Source organism: Oncorhynchus masou, chromosome 16 (genome assembly GCF_036934945.1).
Source record: "Oncorhynchus masou masou isolate Uvic2021 chromosome 16, UVic_Omas_1.1, whole genome shotgun sequence".
Taxonomy (NCBI): domain Eukaryota; kingdom Metazoa; phylum Chordata; class Actinopteri; order Salmoniformes; family Salmonidae; genus Oncorhynchus; species Oncorhynchus masou.
Genome location: NC_088227.1, coordinates 1,932,388 through 1,950,721, shown reverse-complemented (window position 1 = coordinate 1,950,721; position 18,334 = coordinate 1,932,388). Strand labels below are relative to the sequence as shown.

General features: G+C 41.2%; 1 protein-coding gene across 7 annotated transcripts in view; it reads right to left on the bottom strand.

Moving 5' to 3' along the window:
- Positions 1-18,334, bottom strand: part of adgrl2a (adhesion G protein-coupled receptor L2a) — a 198,017-nt gene that overhangs the window by 94,416 nt on the left and 85,267 nt on the right. For all 7 annotated transcript variants that reach the window (XM_064990538.1, XM_064990540.1, XM_064990542.1 and 4 more), the window contains exon 3: positions 471-684. In XM_064990538.1, coding sequence (XP_064846610.1) covers positions 471-684 — 214 coding nt within the window. The remainder of the gene's footprint in view (positions 1-470; positions 685-18,334) is intronic.

The window sequence follows — 18,334 nt, the reverse complement described above, 5'->3', positions numbered from 1 at the left end:
TTATCTATGTCTCAATTGTCTCAAGGTTTAAAAATACTTCTTTAATCTGTCTCCTCCCCTTCATCTACACTGATTGAAGTGGATTTAACAAGTGACATCAATAGGGGATCATAACTTTCCCCAGCATTCACCTACAGTATGTCATGGAAAGAGCAGGTGTTCATAATGATTTGTACACTCAGTGTATGTCACTATATTAGGGTTTGGTATGGACAGTTCGGCGTTCGACTAGCCATGTGCGACATGCAAGCGCAGTTACAAGCCTGCTAGGGTTAGGGGCAGGTGGACGAGCAATATCCACTGTCATAGTATGGATGAAGCCTGAGCTGGAGTAGCAAGCTAACTGAAGCCGAGTAGATCTAGCTTGCTTCATAGTATACCCCTCTGTAGTGTGTAGTCCAAAGACTCCTGTCTGTACAAAAAACAGGTGTAAAGACAACAGTTCCCATCAGGAATTACAGGGGGTTTACCTTTGTGACATGATCTTGTAGGCGTCTGGGAGATAGCAGTTTATGTTCTCCATCTGGAAGGGGTCAGCGTCGCAGATCTTGTCGTCAGTTCGGCCGTAGTTGGCACTTTCAATCATGATGACATCACTTCCTGGACAGCGTAGGTCGATCGGATAACCCTCACAAGACAGCTCTCTCCTCACTAAGCCGAACGGCAGGGCAGCCCGGATAAACCCTGAGGGAATAGAATAGTCTTCTATCAGTACAAAATAAAATCAAAGAGAGAAATGTAGCCACTCTGAAAAAGACTCACCAAGGCTGTAGCCTGGAAAATTACTAATAATTACAAAACGTGCTTGGCTAAGACAGGGATATGAGATGACAGAACATTCATCTCACAAGTACATTTCTGAAGAAATGTTACATCACTAAGTGTTTGATAAATAGTTAATTGTTTTGGATACTGAAATCACTGTACTGTTTATCAATGACGAATGTGAAACCTCTCCTTTAAACATGTTACTAATTTGATTAAAAGTTTCGGACTCTCCTTTTTAACTGAAATGCTGTGTATCAATTAGCTTTAACGACACCATTTGAAACACTGCATTTAAGTTTCCTTTATTCTCTCCATGGAAATTTAGAGAGGTGGGGGCTTGTGTTCACGGCCAAATAGCTGTGCTTATGGCTGGGTAAAGTTAACTATTTTGCTCCGTTTTCTTCTCTCTCAATTAATGATTTTGAAAGGACATCTTCAGAATATTAAAGGAACTGTAGCTAATACATCATTCTCTAGAAATAGACTGAACTCTCTAAAACGTGTCCATGACAATGGTTTCACCGAGTTACAATTTAGTACAGACACAGACTTCCGGCATTTGCACTGCTGAGGAGAACTCGTACCACATAATGCCCTGTATATAATAACGTTGTTAACTGTAACTTTTCTGTCTTGGTTGAATGTCATTAAGTGTTTACCAACGTTCCTCTCTAATGAGTCTGTGTTCACAGTCTGGTGGCTTGAAAAAATGTCATTACTCCATTCCATACACTCATTTGTTGTGTAAGACGTGCAATGGCAACTGGGACGGCTCCTGTCTGTGCTATCCTTGATAATTACCCAGGGCCTTTGCATTTTATAAATTAAATAGTTTATACTCACCAAGCATGAGCGCAGTGTGCTCAAAGCAATTCACTTGAACTCTGCTAAATTGGCCCGCGAGGCTACGTTTTTTTTCTCCCATCGAATGCTTCATCAATTAACAACCAATAAGATTACTTTGCACAATGTAACGCTGTACTACTGTTGTTAGAGACAATCAACATTCCGGGTTTTGTCCCTCTCTAGAAGTGCTACCCTTGTGTTTTGCTAAGAAAGATTAATGTCAGTTTAGATTGTCTGATGCTTCCGCTTTTGTGCCAATACGATGGTGTTGTTAATGTGCTCAATGCTTTACAATGTAGATTTTAGAGGAAATAATGGTGCATCACTATAGAGTCCGATTGCTGTCTTTAATAGTTGTATTCGTCTTTTATTTATGTTTGGAAGAACCAGAACATGGGGGAAAGAGGCTACTTTGCTATTGGTCTTTTTTTGACATCCAACTTTCTCATCCGACCATTAAACATGAAAAGGGAAAAGCATTCAAGTCTGATAGGCTTTCACCTTACTTCAAAGTCTGCAGTTTTTTTTCTCCTCACTTTCAGTAGAAAAAAATTATGCTTTAGGTGATACACAATTTAGAGGTGTTGTTGGCTTGCAAGAAATCCTCAAGTTAAAAAAAACAAAAAAAAACAAGGCATGTCAGAAACATGATTTGACAACCAATCTAACGTTTATGTCAATGCATTCCAGCATAGCTCTATCATAAGTCAGTCACACACAATGTAATAACTAAGAGCACCTATGTAATACATCATACATTATCCTTATTATTGGACATAAAATACTTTAAAACACCAGCAAATCAGATACAAGTGATTTTAATTTTGGACATCTGTTCCAAAGTATTCCCACACATAGTAGAGAGATATACAGTGTGTGTGATTGTATACAAATGTAAGCAAGGTTTGAAATGATTGTGTTTTAGTCAAACGTTTCATATGTTTGGGCTTTTTGTAGTCTACAAATCATTTCTAATTATGTTCTGGCCCTCTTCCCATCCGCTCAAGAAAAAATTGTCGCTCGGCTGAATCTAGTTGATGATCCCTGTAATACATCAATCGATGACAATTTACAATTTGTATACTCACACACCCCTTTGAGACTAGTCAATGTAATGTCTTTCTTTTATGTCTTACGGTTTTCACTGGAACAGCCAGCTTTGCTTTTAGCACCAGTATGGTACAGGTAAAACATTTTGAAAGCTCCTTTCAATGTTTTCCCCTGGAAAATGGCTTTGTCCACAATTGTACTGTGAGTGAGCAACAAAACTGGTTTCAAGATTGTGGCACATTTTCAAAGTGAAGACTAAAATGATTACGGGGTTATACCCAGGACTTGTACAGTATTGGTACGTAACACATACCTCGTCTGACAAAATTGAACATGAATATTATTACTATGTTTCCTCAAATTGAGAACTTTACATTTGGACTTTGGTGGCCACTGGCCAGTTGGCTATTTCCAAGCTTCAAATGTCATGAATATTCTGATCATATTGCCAACCAGATTCATGCACAGACCTTGAGGGGCAGGTGCTCACTCAAAGAAGAATGAAAAAAAAGACCCCCCACAACAACAATTTTTTTGCCCCAAATTCTCTACTGATAATACTTCAGAATTCTGTTCCCTTTAGTCAAATTTCATTTTTTGTTTTAATAGACCTTTCTTTTTCAGCAAAAACCTACTGCTCACAGAGGGCAAGGTTATCAGCTATGTAGTTAGCTAGCTAACTGTTAGCTATGCTGTTGTAACAATTTAACTAATCTTTACTTGTTTGGAGTTTGTTCTGCTGCTAACATCTGCAGTAGGCATTTTACAACTGAAAGACGATGCCCAGAGCTTACCCAAGATGTTGCACAACGATTGAAGTCAATAACGCAATGATTAAGTCAAAGTATGATATATTTGGGCTTGAAGTGGAAAAGTGGGGACATTGGACTTGTTCCTAGGCAGTGGTGTTTCCCTTACGATATGACAGACTAATACTTTTCAGACTATGTTTCAGGCAGGGTTATGTTTGAAGGTTGCCACCCACCAGCATGGCAAAGTTCTTCTTCTTCGTGACAGAGCCAAAACAGCCTTTCGACATTCATTTGCTATTGCTCTTGCTATATCTATCTGTCTGTCTATCATTATCGTTTGTGCTTTGTCCATGTTTCTGTTTGTCTCGGTTTGTAGCTTTATACATTCTGTCTGCCTGTCTGTCCATTTGTGCAATCCCCCCTATGATGCTTGTAGGATTGCCAGTTGCAACACCAAAGACCTGGGATTGCATGAGTTGCCCTGCCGACGTCAAGTTTACCAGCAGCCAACGTCAAGTTTACCAGCAGTGGACACGTTTCCTCGGATTGGATGAGCAGGATGAAAATGTACAGGCATCATTTTGAAATGCACTTTTCAACCGGGAGTCTTTCTCAAACTATTTACCGGTGGAGATGGACTTTCAGAAGAGGCTTCGGCTCAAATATGATGCCAATACGACCATCTATCCGGACGGCGAGACTGTAAGTAAAAACAGCCTCTGAGCTACTTAGCTGCTCAAATGTCAATTCTAAACTTGCCATAGGAAATGTGCTTCTTGAAATGCTTATGCAATTAGAAAGCTAACATTTGCTGTGATAGCTGGGATAGCTAACGTTAGCAGTGCTAAATGTGTAACGTTATGGTATCAAAACTTTGGAGTGAAGTGAGAGGTCATATTTACATATATTTACAGGTTTCCATCACAAGAGAGAACAGCTGCCAGACAGACCTGCCACAGGCTTGCGATTTCTCAGCACGGAATCTGTGTGTCTTGTGATACAACACCACTAGCATGCATGCCTGAAGCTTCGGTGCCTACTCGCATTCCAGTGAAAAGGCCAAGAGTGGACTGTTCCACTGATGACTACAGTTATCAGTTATCACTGGCATCATCTGCGCCATGGAACTGTAAGATACTTTGTAGTGACCTTGTAATGGTCATGTATGACTAAATGTGTTGTTGCACAGATATATTTGATAGGTGAAATGTATTGCTGTGCCAAAGTACTAGATCTAGACTAATGTAGACAGTGAAAAAAATTGTACCTCACACCTGCAACCTTTTATCACTGCTACAGAGTCCCAGACACGCCTGTTCTTATGGTGAGGGAGTACATTGTGTATGAAGATTGCCTGCTGCAGCAGCTTTTCCAATCCTGTCCAGTTTGCACCAAAGAATGTGAAATCATGAAGCGGTTCCAAGTTACCCTGATCTGCATTGCCCAGATTTGCCCTCACTGTGACAACACCAAGATGTGGACGAGTACAACACCCCATCAGGCAACCTCCACCTGACTGCAGGTATAGCTTTCACCGGCTCTTCTTTTGCTCAGACAACAAGGTATAGCAAAATATGTTCTAGTGTAATCTGAAACCTTGGATGTAAGTATATAATGCTGATCTACGTTTTTATGTGCTTCATTTATATTTCAGTTCCTGAATGTGCTAAAAGTGCAGACCATTTGCAAATAAAACGACTACAACCATCAGTGAAAGGTACTGCATCCAACCACATACTGGCAGTGGAAGTCGGAGTAGAAAGTCTTCCTCCGGCAGTCTGATGCGGAAGCTGTGGATCTAAAAGCAGACTCACCTGGCCACTGTGCAAAATTTGTTTTGTGAAATATATTTGCACGCTGTCTGTCTACTTTCGAATTACATGTGGACAAAGGCACACACATGCCTGCATGTCCTATGCATATTTGCCAATAAACACACACATACAAAATGTCTACACTTCTCTTGAGTTTGACTGACATTTATCTCAACCTCTAACATCTACCCTGGTCCTACACCAACTTGTACATCAATCAGTGGAGGCTCCTCCTCAAAGGAAGGGGAGGATCATCCTCCTCGGTGAATTTCTTAAAATAAAAAATGGTAAAACATTGAAAAACTAGACTAAATATATTCATGTCACCAAATAATTGATTAAAACACACTGTTTTGCAATTAAAGTTTACAGCACTCTGTAGGGTAGCACCATGGTGTAGCCGGAGGACAGCTAGCTTCCGTCCTCCTCTTGGTACATTGCCTTCAATACAAAACCTAGGAGGCTCTTGGTTCTCACCATTACATAGAAATACACAGTGATTATGACAACTTCCGGAGGAAGTCCTCCAACCTATCAGAGCTCTTGCAGAATGAACTGTCATTGTTTCCTCCAGTGAAAGGATCATAGAAGGAATCTAGTACTGAAAGCATAAGCTACAGCTAGCTAGCACTGCCGTGCATAATATGTGGTGAATAGTTGACTCAGAGAGATTTGTTTTCAACAAATTAATTTTTTCAAAAATGAAGGAGAAGCAAGAGAGAGATTGTCATTTTTTTCACTTTCAGTTTCACTTACTTGCTAGTTTAGTTATGCAAACACTCAAACAAAGGAATTCTATGTTAGCTAGCTGGCTATGACTATCCAACACAACACTGGAATTCTTCAAGTCAAGGTAAACTTTTGGTTTTATAAAATTATTACTACCGGGGCCCGCCGGTCTAACTGCTTACTGACTATACACTGTAACGTTACTGATTGTAGCAGGTTCACCAACACATTATTTATATTACCTATGTTGACTTTACTTTAGCTAATATGGGGACAACGATGTAGGCTGTGTATAGCGGTTATGACATGGTTTGGCTTGGAAAGTTTTTTTTGTTGCCAGGTCACATACAGCTGATGTGTTGTTGTTTGAAGTCCAATGTGGCTGCTATGATCAGCGGTGTATTCATTCCGCCGATTCTGTCAAAAAATGTTTCTTAAACGAAACTGGGATGAAAATACCTGCATTTGTCCAATAGAAACTCTAATTTGCATATGTTGGAATAGTGATTAACCCTAGATAAGCTAGATGCATGTAAGATTGTGCAGGCCTGAATTGAATGTGTCACTGTCTGTCCCATGTGTCACTGTGTGTGATCTGAAAATGTTCTCTCGACCTGTGTGCACCTACATTGTAAGCTTTCATTCATAGGCTAAGTTGTTGGGAATATTTGAGTATCACGTAGTAGCCTAAACCTATCGATGTTACACTGAACTGGATGAATGGAATATGAATGAGAGTCATCCAACATGCCGTAATAGAAATAAGGCCTTGCTCATGAAAAAAAGTGTTCTCCCTCATCATAAACGGCACTGACCGCCACTGACATCATTAGAGTATTGGACATACAACTTGTACAGGTGAGCTTTTCATCCATGGAGTACCTTTGTCTGCCTAGATAGGCATCTCAGTGTCATGTTTGTAATGGAATCTCTGAATCCTGAATTGGAAGCCTCTGCCCAGCCTAACATAGATTGAAGTAAACATTTCCAATAATACTGTTTTTCGCTTACACAGAGCAACAATGTTGGCAACAGCTTGAGAATGGAGGAGGGACTGCTGAGGAGCCTTGCAGATGTCAGCATTGGCTCCATAGTCACAGATCGACACCCCTCGGTCCAGAAGTACCTGAGGGAGGAGAGGCCTGACATCAAGCACTACTACTACAACCACCTGTACTGGTTGGCCTCAATGTCAAAGTGTGGTAAGAAGATGGTGGCAAGGTAGACATCGGTAGCTAACCACATCCAGGATGTTCACAGTCACGATGACGACATATTCCCAAGCTGCCTGCACCAACCCATTACAGGTACAGAGGCCAGGCATTTGCTCAAACCGAGTATGTATAAATAGTTGTGTGAACGTTGCTTATCCCTCTATTTGTGAAACTTTGTGTTTAACAGACTTACAACTACTCTATTCAAAAAGCACCGGTGAACTCTGCGTATTTCTGCGTATTTCTACATTTGGTGGGGAGACCAAAATTAGGTAGGTTTAGTCTGACCTGTTCAAACTACAACATAGAATATATAATATGATACACACTAATAGATACTAACTGCCACTGGTAATAGTACAGTGACTATGTGTGTATGTGTTCACAGTGTATGAAGACTTTGAGTCCTGACCGACAGACGGGATTGATACTAATGTCTCTGAATGGAGAGAGACCTTGCACTCAGCATTAAGACACAACTTGTATTTACTAGACACAACTTGTAATTGTGTATTTTTGTATTATTTCATTGTATGCTATTAGTCAACAGGGGGAGGGAGAAACCCTGTGTATTACGTACAGTGTTGTTTGTTCTACATGGACCTGTTACTAAATGTGGAAGTTATCCAAACACCTAGTTTAGAATATCTACATAAGTTCATCAATTGCACTCTTATTTCTCTGTAGGCTACTAACCGATTCAAAGCTTCCTCTGGCATCTAACCATACATCTATCTGCCTGTAGTTATTGGACTCAACCTGCAGGACCCATGGGTTAAGGCAAACTCCCTTATACCCAGGATGGAGTGTCATGCACATTACCTCTCCTGCCACCTGAATGCACAGATCCATAACCTGTAATGCCTAAACACCCACTGGAGACTTGAGACAGCACAGCTTTGCCTAGAGAGCTGTGCAGTGTGCACGTCAGTGTGTAGACAGTCAAATCCTGTCCCTGTGGTGAGGGGGTGTAAGAAAGCTACTATACACAACTTATTTTGATGCTAGGTAAAGTGTATGCATACTGTCTTCATATAAGCACATCAGTATGTTCTTGTTTTTTTACAGTAGAAAAGTTTGGTCTGTGTAGCACCACCACACAAACAGAATCAACATAATACACAACATACCTCTGCAACCTCCTTAGAGCACAAGTTCTGAAGCTTGGAGAGATTTGTGCAATGTTCATAAGTGAACCCAAAGGGGATATTTATATGAGTAGTTCTGGGATTAGTCACCCTCTACAGATCTAACAGCAGCCATAAGGTTGCTAGCTACTTTTGTAGCAAGGTGTGGTAGCAAGCGAGTGTCATGACACACATGCAGAAAATACCTCTTGCTGTCTTCTGCATAACTGGATTTTAATGGAGAAATATCAGCTAGCATGTCTAGCTAGCTGCAGATATGGCTAGCTCACAGGAGGTTGGTGGCACCTTAATTGGGGAGGACGGGCTCATGGTAATGGTTGGATGTATCAAATACGTATAATGTGTTTGATGCCATTCCATCGGCTCCGTTCCCTCAGCAGCCTACCCTGGGCTAGCTAGCCATCAGCTTGGCTAAACATAGAACGTCAGCCCAGGCGTTAGCATACAGAACAGAATAATAGCTTGTTCTGATTTAGGGCTAGCTAGCAGGCAGAAAAGCCAGGCAAAAATCAGTGAGTTTAGCATCAGCAACAACAGATAACATTAGCTAGCTAGCAACACTGAACCTCCCATTTCAAGAATATGTATTACTAGCCCAGGTCATTCTCCGGAGGTGGAACATAAACAAGCATTTCCTCTCTAAGACAGACATTACGTTGAAATAGAGGTGGCACTGCCCTCTGGTGGGCACATTTAAAAACAGTTGAATTGAGCCCTTCCCTGTCTCTGACCATGAAACTGACATAAAGCTCAAAAAGTAGCCAGTGTGCTACTAATCTTACGACCGCTAGGCGTGTGTAGTTTCTGCTTGTGCTGCAGCAGCAAGAAGACAAGTGCAGTGTATGCTCGCATGGGTGTAGAGAAGCGGAGAGGGGACATTTTCCATGATTAAAAAATTAGAAATTACCTACTTTGATGGTCAATTCTTCACAGAACAGGAGAGAAAAGAGTCTAAAAATAAAATAAAACATTTAGTAATACAAATATAAAATGCTACCAATCTAAAAGTGCACCCCTAGAGGCCTATCTGTGCATGTGCCTATTGCCAACCAATGTCATCATACTAATTTATTAAATAAGCAACTGCATGATAGCGCAGGAATTGAAAGGGATCAATAATATTAAAGCACAAACATTTTGGACTGACTGGATGTAACAAATGTAAAATGCTACTTGATGTTTAAATTGCCATTTTTTTCATTGTTATGTTTAAACATAAACCAAAAAAAAACATAAAATTATGTGAATTCACAATCCAGATATGGTTATGCGTATGACCACTAGGGGCAATACAGTTCAATCTACCGCAGTCCTGGCTACCTACCTTCTCACGAGTTACCACAACCACAAACTCACAAAAGCCTGCCTATTTCTACAACTGATCTTCTTAAAATGTGATTTTAAACCTACTGGACTTGTTAATGTGTGAAAGTTACATATTTCTAAAACATATTTTTGAATTTCGCTCGCTGCCCTTTCAGCGGAATGGTGTCGAGGGGTTCCGCTAGCGGAACGCCTGCCCTAGACTTAAACGTCACACCCCTAGATATTACTATGTAGAGGGTTGTTGCCGATTGTTTTAGCACTTGAAACCATGATTTTTTTCTCCAATTGTCTACATTGGGCTGCATTCCTGTTTGACTCAATTTACTTCACATGGATCAAATAGGTTGCAGTCGTGTAAATCTGAATGAGACATAATAGCTTGCGCTGCCCTACTTTGTGACTGGAAAATATCTGGTTCTTGAGCCAAAAATGCATGCCGTCAGAGTTTGATCAGAGTGTGATGCCAAACCACCCATGCTCTGGGTCCCAACAACACTGTTAAAACACTTAAGACACTCTGCAGTGCCTCTAAAAATTCAGATTCAGGTTTTATGACTGAATCCTGGTGCAGTTATTGTGCTTGAGGTACAAAATAAACCAGCACAACATAATTAAAGAAAAATATTAACTTAACAGCAAAGAGTCATGATCAACACTCGATAGATTCCATTTTCTATCATGACACATCTTTAATGTCATCATGTTCTTGTTAAAAATCCCGGGACAATAAACAGCAACATGTCAACTGCAAAATGAATGCAGCAAAGTTGACATGTTTCTGATTCATGTCCAGAAATGTTGAACATCCAAATAGTTCATACATCATAGAATCAAAGCATTGTTCGTAAACAACATCCAAAAAGCCTCTCAATTGATTAGGCCAGGGGTTGAACTAGTTTCTAACCCTGGTGTTGTGTGATGCTCCAGGACAAGGGGATGACTGACACAGACAAATCAATACAATGATGGGTAGCTATATCTGGTCAGGCAAACTACCTTATTTCAGACTAACGGTATGGTGTACATGTTAGGACATTCTCAGTCTTTAGGCTTCCCTACTATTTTATTTCAGACCAATAGTACATTGTACATGTTAGGACACCCTCAATTTCAAACCCAAACCCACTAGTTTATTTCAGACCAATAGTATGGGGTCGATTTTAGTACACCCTCAGCTCAGTTCTATCACACCTAGAGTACTGTCCAGTCATGTGGTCATCTGCAGCAAAAAATAGAAACAATCTCCAACTCACTCAAAACAGGGGTGCCAGATCAGCAGTTCATTGCTCTATCCTTATGAATGTAAACTGAATGCATCTTAATCTCTCATGGCTTCCCATTGAAAGCAAATTAGTATCCAGTCTAGATATTGTTTAGGAATGTAGTAATTTTAAAGACACCAAATATTTTTGAAGACCACAAGCAAACCACTAAACCAGACAGGCAAATTCAGGACAGCTGATACCCCCCAGACCAAGGACAAATCTCCTCAAATAAACAGAACCATCACTAAATATGATTATTTACCAAATCACATTTCTCGGGCAAAAAGTAAACCCTCCTTCAAGAAAACAAAAAAATAGCATCTAATGTGATCGGTCATATGACTGGACAGATACTAATCCCATTGAAGTTAAATGTATCACAGCAAATCACATTCTATTAGTCACATGCACTGAATACAACAGGTGTAGACCTTACAATGAAATGCTGAATACAACAGGTGTAGACCTTACAAAGAAATGCTGAATACAACAGGTGTAGACCTTACAATGAAATGCTGAATACAACAGGTGTAGACCTTACAATGAAATACTGAATACAACAGGTGTAGACCTTACAATGAAATGCTGAATACAACAGGTGTAGACCTTACAATGAAATGCTGAATACAACAGGTGTAGACCTTACCGTGAAATGCTGAATACAACAGGTGTAGACCTTACAGTGAAATGCTGAATACAACAGGTGTAGACCTTACAGTGAAATGCTTACTTAAGAGCCCCTAACCAACATTGCAGTTTAAAAAAAAAAGGATAAGAATAAGAAATAAAAGTAAGATGTAATTAAAGAGCAGCAGTAAAATAACAATAGCGAGACTGGACAGAGGTGGGTACCGGTACAGAGTCAAAGTGCGGGGGCACCAGTTAGTAGAGGTAATAGGCACATGCAGGTAGGGTTATTGAAATTACAATGCATAGATGATAACAACAGGAGTCTTATGGCTTGGGGGTAGAAGCCCTATAGGCTGTCTCGTTGTTGTCGGAAAACTTAATGATAGTGTTGGAGTTGTTTCTGGCCATGCAGTCATGAGTGAACAGAGAGTACAAGATGGGTGTGAGCACGCACCCCTGAGGGGCCCCTGTGTTGAGGATCAGCGTGGCGGATGTGTTGTTACCCACCCTTACAGCCTGGCGGTGGCCCATCAGGAAGTCCAGGATCCAGTTGCAGAGGGAGGTGTTTAGTCCCAGGGTCCTTAGCTTATTGATGAGCTTTGAGGGCACTATTGTGTTGAACGCTGAGCTATAGTCAATAAATAGCATTCTCACATAGGTGTTCCTTTTGTCCAGGTAGGAAAGGGCAGTGTGGAGTGCAATAGAGATTGCATAATCTGTGGATCTGTTGGGGCGGTATGCAAATTGGAGTGGGTCTAGGGTTTCTGGAATAATGTTGTTGATGTGAGCCATGACCAGCATTTCAAAGCACTTCATGGATACAGACGTGAGTGCTACGGGTCGGTAGTTGTTTAGGCAGGTTATTTTAGTGTTCTTGGGCACAGACACTATGGTGTTCTGCTTAAAACATGTTGGTATTACAGACTCGGACAGGGAGAGGTTGAAAATGTCAGTGAAGACACTTGCCAGTTGGTCAGCACATGCTCGCAGAACATGTCCTGGTAATCCGTCTGGCCCTAAAGCCTTGTGAATGTTGACCTGTTTAAAGGTCTTACTCACATTGGCTGAGGAGAGCGTGATCACACAGTTGTCCGGAACAGCTGATGCTCTCATGCAGGTTTCTGTGTTATTTGCCTCGAGGGCGAGCATAGAAGTAGTTTAGCTCGTCTGGTAGGCTTGTGTCACTGGGCAGCACTCAGCTGTGCTTCCCTTTGTAGTCTAATGGTTTGCAAGCCCTGCCACATCTGACGAGCATCAGAGCCAGCGTAGTATGATTTGATCTTAGTCCTGCATTGACGCTTTGCGTGTTTGATGGTTCATTGGAGGGCATAGTGGGATTTCTTATAAGGAGTCCCACTCCTTGAAAACGGCAGCTCTAGCTCAGTGCGGATGTTGCCTGTAATACATGGTTTCTGGTTGGGGTATGTACTGTATATGTTGATAGTGTCGTCATTCAGCCACGTCTCCGTTTGAATGTCCCGTTGGTAGTTTAATCTTCTGCGTAGGTCATCTATTTTATTGTCCAAAAATTGCAGCAGCAGAATGGAAGGAAGTGGGGGTTTATTCGATCGCCTATGAATTCTCAGAAGGCAGCCCGCCCTCCGGAACCTTTTTCTCCATCTCTTCACGCAAATCACGGGGATCTGGGCCTGTTCCCGAGAAAGCAGTATATCGTTTGCATCGGCCTCGTCAGACTCATTGAAGGAAAAAAAGGATTCTACCAGTCCGTGGTGAGTAATCAAATATTTTCGGTCATATGAGACGGTAGCGGCAACATTATGTTCAAAATAAGTTAAAAAAAAAAAAAATTGGGGGCAAGTAAAACGTCTGCATTCTTCTGAGGCGCCATCTTACATTTAAGGAATTTTAATTGTCTGTAACGTCTTCTTATTACATTTTGGTAGTAGCTTAATGTAAAGTGTATTGTAATGTATTTTAAGTTCTGTGTTGGGTTCCAGGAAGATTACATTTTGCCGCTAGCTATTGGGAATCCTAATAACAATTCCAATTCAAACTTCACCCTACTAGCTTATTTCAGACCAAAGGTACGGTGTCCAATGTCTATTTTAACACTCTCAGTCACAAGCCTGAGTCACCATCATAATCATCACCATCTGTATTGTGTTTGTTGAGTGCAATCCAGTTTTATTTTCTATGACAAGACCTCACAGCAAATATCTCTGCAATATCTCGAAATTATTGCCAAATCAGTTTCTGAGATTGACAATCAAGAAGGATGCCTGTGATCCTCACTCAAAATGTATGCACTTCAAATATTTCTGTCAACATCATTCTCTCAAACTGGATTTAGTGGATGCATGAGAGGCAATTACTAATCAAATAAGGCAATGCTTCTCCTAGCTTCTCCTATCCACAGATGATTTTCACTGGGTGGACAGGGAAAGCGAAATGAAAGTTGATCTGAAATATCTCAATGACATAAACTAAACCTTTTGCTCACTATAGCAGTCAATAACTCAATAATGGGCTGCTGTTTCATATTTTGTTCAGACTTGAGGAGAGAAAGGAACCAAAGCACCATTGATCATGGCCTCGTACTACAATACACTGCAATTACGCAAGAAGAATATGATTTTTGCACATCTAACATTACAAAGAAAAATACTGGTTGTGCCAGGCTCGCTCTTTTCAAATAATTATCACATCATCCAAAAAGTGAGAGAAAGTAAATGTTATTTAGATCATGGAGCTAATAGCTTAATAATGCAGCAAGATTTACACCGATCTTATTTACTACTTATGTATCTCTGCAGTTTAGGCTAGAGGATATGCTGCCACACACACGAATGTACACACGCACACACACAGTTTTACAAAATAGTAAACGTAAACTATAAAGGTCATTCCATGAATAGAATACATTTTGGGTAAAACAACTATTGATTTCACCTAAATGTAACATTCTGTTATGAAGAGCACATGATCAACTTAATAAAAAACATGTTTCAACATCTCAAGTGGTTCAATAATCTTTTCTGCTACAGTAAGTGTCATTAAAGTAACATGGTTGACCGTAACAAGACGGAGGTTTTAATCTTAAATCAGCCATGAATCCCCTTGTGACAGGGGGAATAAAATAAAATAAAAATGTATTGGTCACATACACATGTTTAGCAGATGTTATTGCGAGTGTTGTGAAATGCTTGAGCTTCTAGTTCCAACAGTGCAGCAATGTCAAACATGAAATCTTACAATTCCACAACAACTACCAAATACACACAAATTTAAGTAAATGAATGGAATAAGAATATATACATATAAATATATGGATGAGCAATAGAAGAGCAGCATAGCCAAGATGCAATAGATGGAAAAAAATACAGTATATACATATGAGATGAGTGATGCATGATATGTAAACATTATTAAAGTGGCATTAAAGTGACGAGTGATCCATTTATTAAAGTGGCCAATGATTTCAAGACTGTATGTATGTAGGCAGCAGCCTTTCTGTGTTAGTGATGGCTATTTAACAGTCTGATGGCCTTGAGATAGAAGCTGTTTTTCAGTCCCTTGGTCTCAGCTTTGATGCACCTGTGCTGACCTACCCTTCTGGATGGTGAACAGGCAGTGGCTCGGGTGGTTGTTGTCCTGGATTATCTTTTTGGCCTTCCTGTGACATCGGGTGGTGTAGGTGTCCTGGAGGGCAGGTAGTTTGCCCCCGGTGATGCATTGTGCAAACCGCACCACCCTCTGGAGAGCCTTGCGGTTGCGTGCAGTGCAGTTGCCGTACCAGGTGGTGATACAGCGCGACAGGATGCTCTCAATTGTGCATCTCTAAAAGTTTGAGAGGGTTTTAGGTGGCAAGCCAAATTTCTTCAGCCTCCTGAGGTTGAAGAGGTTCTGTTGAACCTTCTTCACCACACTGTCTGTGTGGGTGGACCATTTCAGTTTGTCCATGATGTGTACACAGAGAAACTTAAAATGTTCCACCTTCTCCACTGTTGTCCCGTCAATGTGGATAGGGGGGTGCTTCCTCAGCTGTTTCGCGAAGTCCACGATCATCCCCTTTGTTTTGTTGATGTTGAGTGAGAGGTTGTTTTCCTGACACCACACTCCGAGTGCGCTCACCTCACCATATCGTCGTTGTTGGTAATAAAGCCTACTACTGTTGAAAACTTGATGATTGAGCTGGAGATGTGCATGGCCAAGCAGTCATGGGTAAAAAGGGAGTACAGGAGGGGGCTGAGCACGCACCCTTGTGTGGCCCAAGTGTTGAGGATCAGCGAAGTGGAGATGCTGTTTCCTACCTTCACTACCAGGGGGAGGCCAGTCAGCATGACCAGGACCCAATTGCACAGGGTGGGGTTGAGACCCAGGGCCACAAGCTTAAGGATGAGTTCAGAGGGTACTAATGGTGTTGAATGCTGAGCTATTGACAATGAACAGCATTCTTACGCAGGTATCCCTCTTGTCCATATGGGATAGGGCAGTGTGCAGTGTGATGGCGATTGCATCGTCTGTGGACCTATTTGGGCGGTAAGCAAATTGAAATGGGTCTCGGGTGACAGGTAAGGTGGAGGTGATATGACCCTTGACTACCCTCACTCAAAGCACATTGTGATGATAGAAGTGACTGCTACGGGGCGATAGTCATTTAGTTAATTTACCGTTGCCTTTTTGGGTACAGGAACAATGGTGGTCATAGGGCGAGATTGAATATGTCCATAAACACACCAGCCAGCTCGTCTGCACATGCTCTGAGGACGCTGTTAGGGATGCTGACTGGACAGGCAGCCTTGCTAGGGTTAACACGTTTAAATGTCTTACCCACTTCGGAGAAGGAGAGCCCACAGTTCTTGGTAGTGGGCCGTGTCAGTGGCACTGTATTATCCTCAAAGCGAGCAAAGAAGGTGTTTAGTTTGTCTGGAAGCAAGACGTCAGTCTCTGTGACGTGGCTGGTTTTCCTTTTGTAGTCGTGATTGTCTGTACCCTGCCACATACGTCTTGTGTCTGAGCCGTTGCATTGCGACTCCACTTTGTCTCTATACTGACATTTCACTTGTATGATTGCCTTGCGGAGGGAATAAGTACACCGTTTGTATTTCGGCCATATTCCCAGTTACCTTTCCATGGTTAAATGCAGTTGTTCGCGCTTTCAGTTTTGTGCGAATGCCACCATCTTAACACGGTTTCTCGTTAGGGTAGGTTTTAGTAGTCATAGTAGGTACAACATCTCCTATAAACTTCCTATAAACTGACTAACCGAATCAGTGTATATATGTCAAAATTATTCTCTGAGGCTACCCGGAACATGTCCCAGTCTGCATGATCAAAACAATCTTGAAGAGTGGATTCCAATTGGTAAGATCAGCGTTGAATAGTTCTTAGCACGGGTACTTCTTGTTTGAGTTTCTGCCTATAAGAAGGGAGAAGCAAAATGGGTTTGTGGTGAAATTTGCCAAAATGAGGGTGGTGGAGGGCCTATACATTGTGGAAGATAGAGTAGCAGTGATCCAGTGTTTTACCAGTGCGAGTGCTACAGTCAATATCCTGATAAAATTTAGGTAGCCTTGTTCTCAAATTTCCTTTTTTTAAATCCCCAGCTACAATAAATGCAGCCTCAGGATATATGGTTTCCAGTATGCAGAAAGTCTAGTGAAGTTCCTTGAGGGCCGTCGTAGCATCGGCTTGAGGGGGGATATACACGGCTGTGACAAAAACGGAGGAGAATTCTCTTTGGATATAAATTCTTGCATGTTGTTACAATTAGACCATGAGTCATTAATCATGAATCATACACCCACTCTTCTTCCCGGAGAGAAGTTTATTCCTGTCGGCGCAAAGCACAACGTATCCAGGTGGCTGTACCGACTCCGACAGCAAATCCTGAGAGAGCCATGTTTCCGTTAAACAGAGTATGTTACAATCCCTGATGTGTCTCTGGAGAGCAACCCTTGCCCTCATTTTTTCTACCTTGTTATCTAGAGACTGGGCATTATCAAGTGAAATACTCAGAAGCGGCGGGTGGTGTGTGCGCCTTCCGAAGTCTGACCAGAAGACCACTCCGTCTACCTCTTCTCTGGCGCCGTTGTTTTGGGTCAGCCTATGATTAGTTCAAATGCCCTGGGTGGTTCAGACAAAGGATCTGCTTCGGGAAAGTCATATTCCTGGTCGTAGTGCTGGTAAGTTGATGTCGCTCTAATATCCAATATTTCTTCCCCGCTGTATGTAATAACACTTAAGATTTTCTGGGCTAACAATGTAAGAAATAATACATTTAAAAAATGAATACTGCAAAGTTTACTAAGGACTAGAAGAAGCAAGGCAGTCCTCTCTGTCGGCACAATAATCTCTTCAGGAAGCTTGTGTCCAACAGGAAAGGGGCAATTGAATGTAAGCTTCCCAAAAAAATGACATGATAGCCTAGCTATCTATGGGTAAGATGGTGGTGGTATGCTCGACACATTCACTTTTCCACCACAAAACACCAGAAGATTGCCAAAAAGAGTAGAACCAGCTCACCAGCGTTTACATTATGATTTGACAATTAAAGAAATAGTTTCACCGAATGGTCGACCTTAAAATCTATGAATCACCAAATAATACCTTCCGAAATGACTTAGTTAAAGCAAGAACATAACTAGGGGTTTAAAATTATGGTGAAAACTTGAAGAAATGTTGGGGTAAAGATGTTAAAATCTTCCTATAAGTCGTAAAAACATGACAAGGGACATGTCAAAATGCAGATTTATGGCACCTAAGCAAGTCTTTATTTATTTAAAAAAACAGAAGTAATTCATTTTTCATGTGGTCTATATTAAAGGGTAG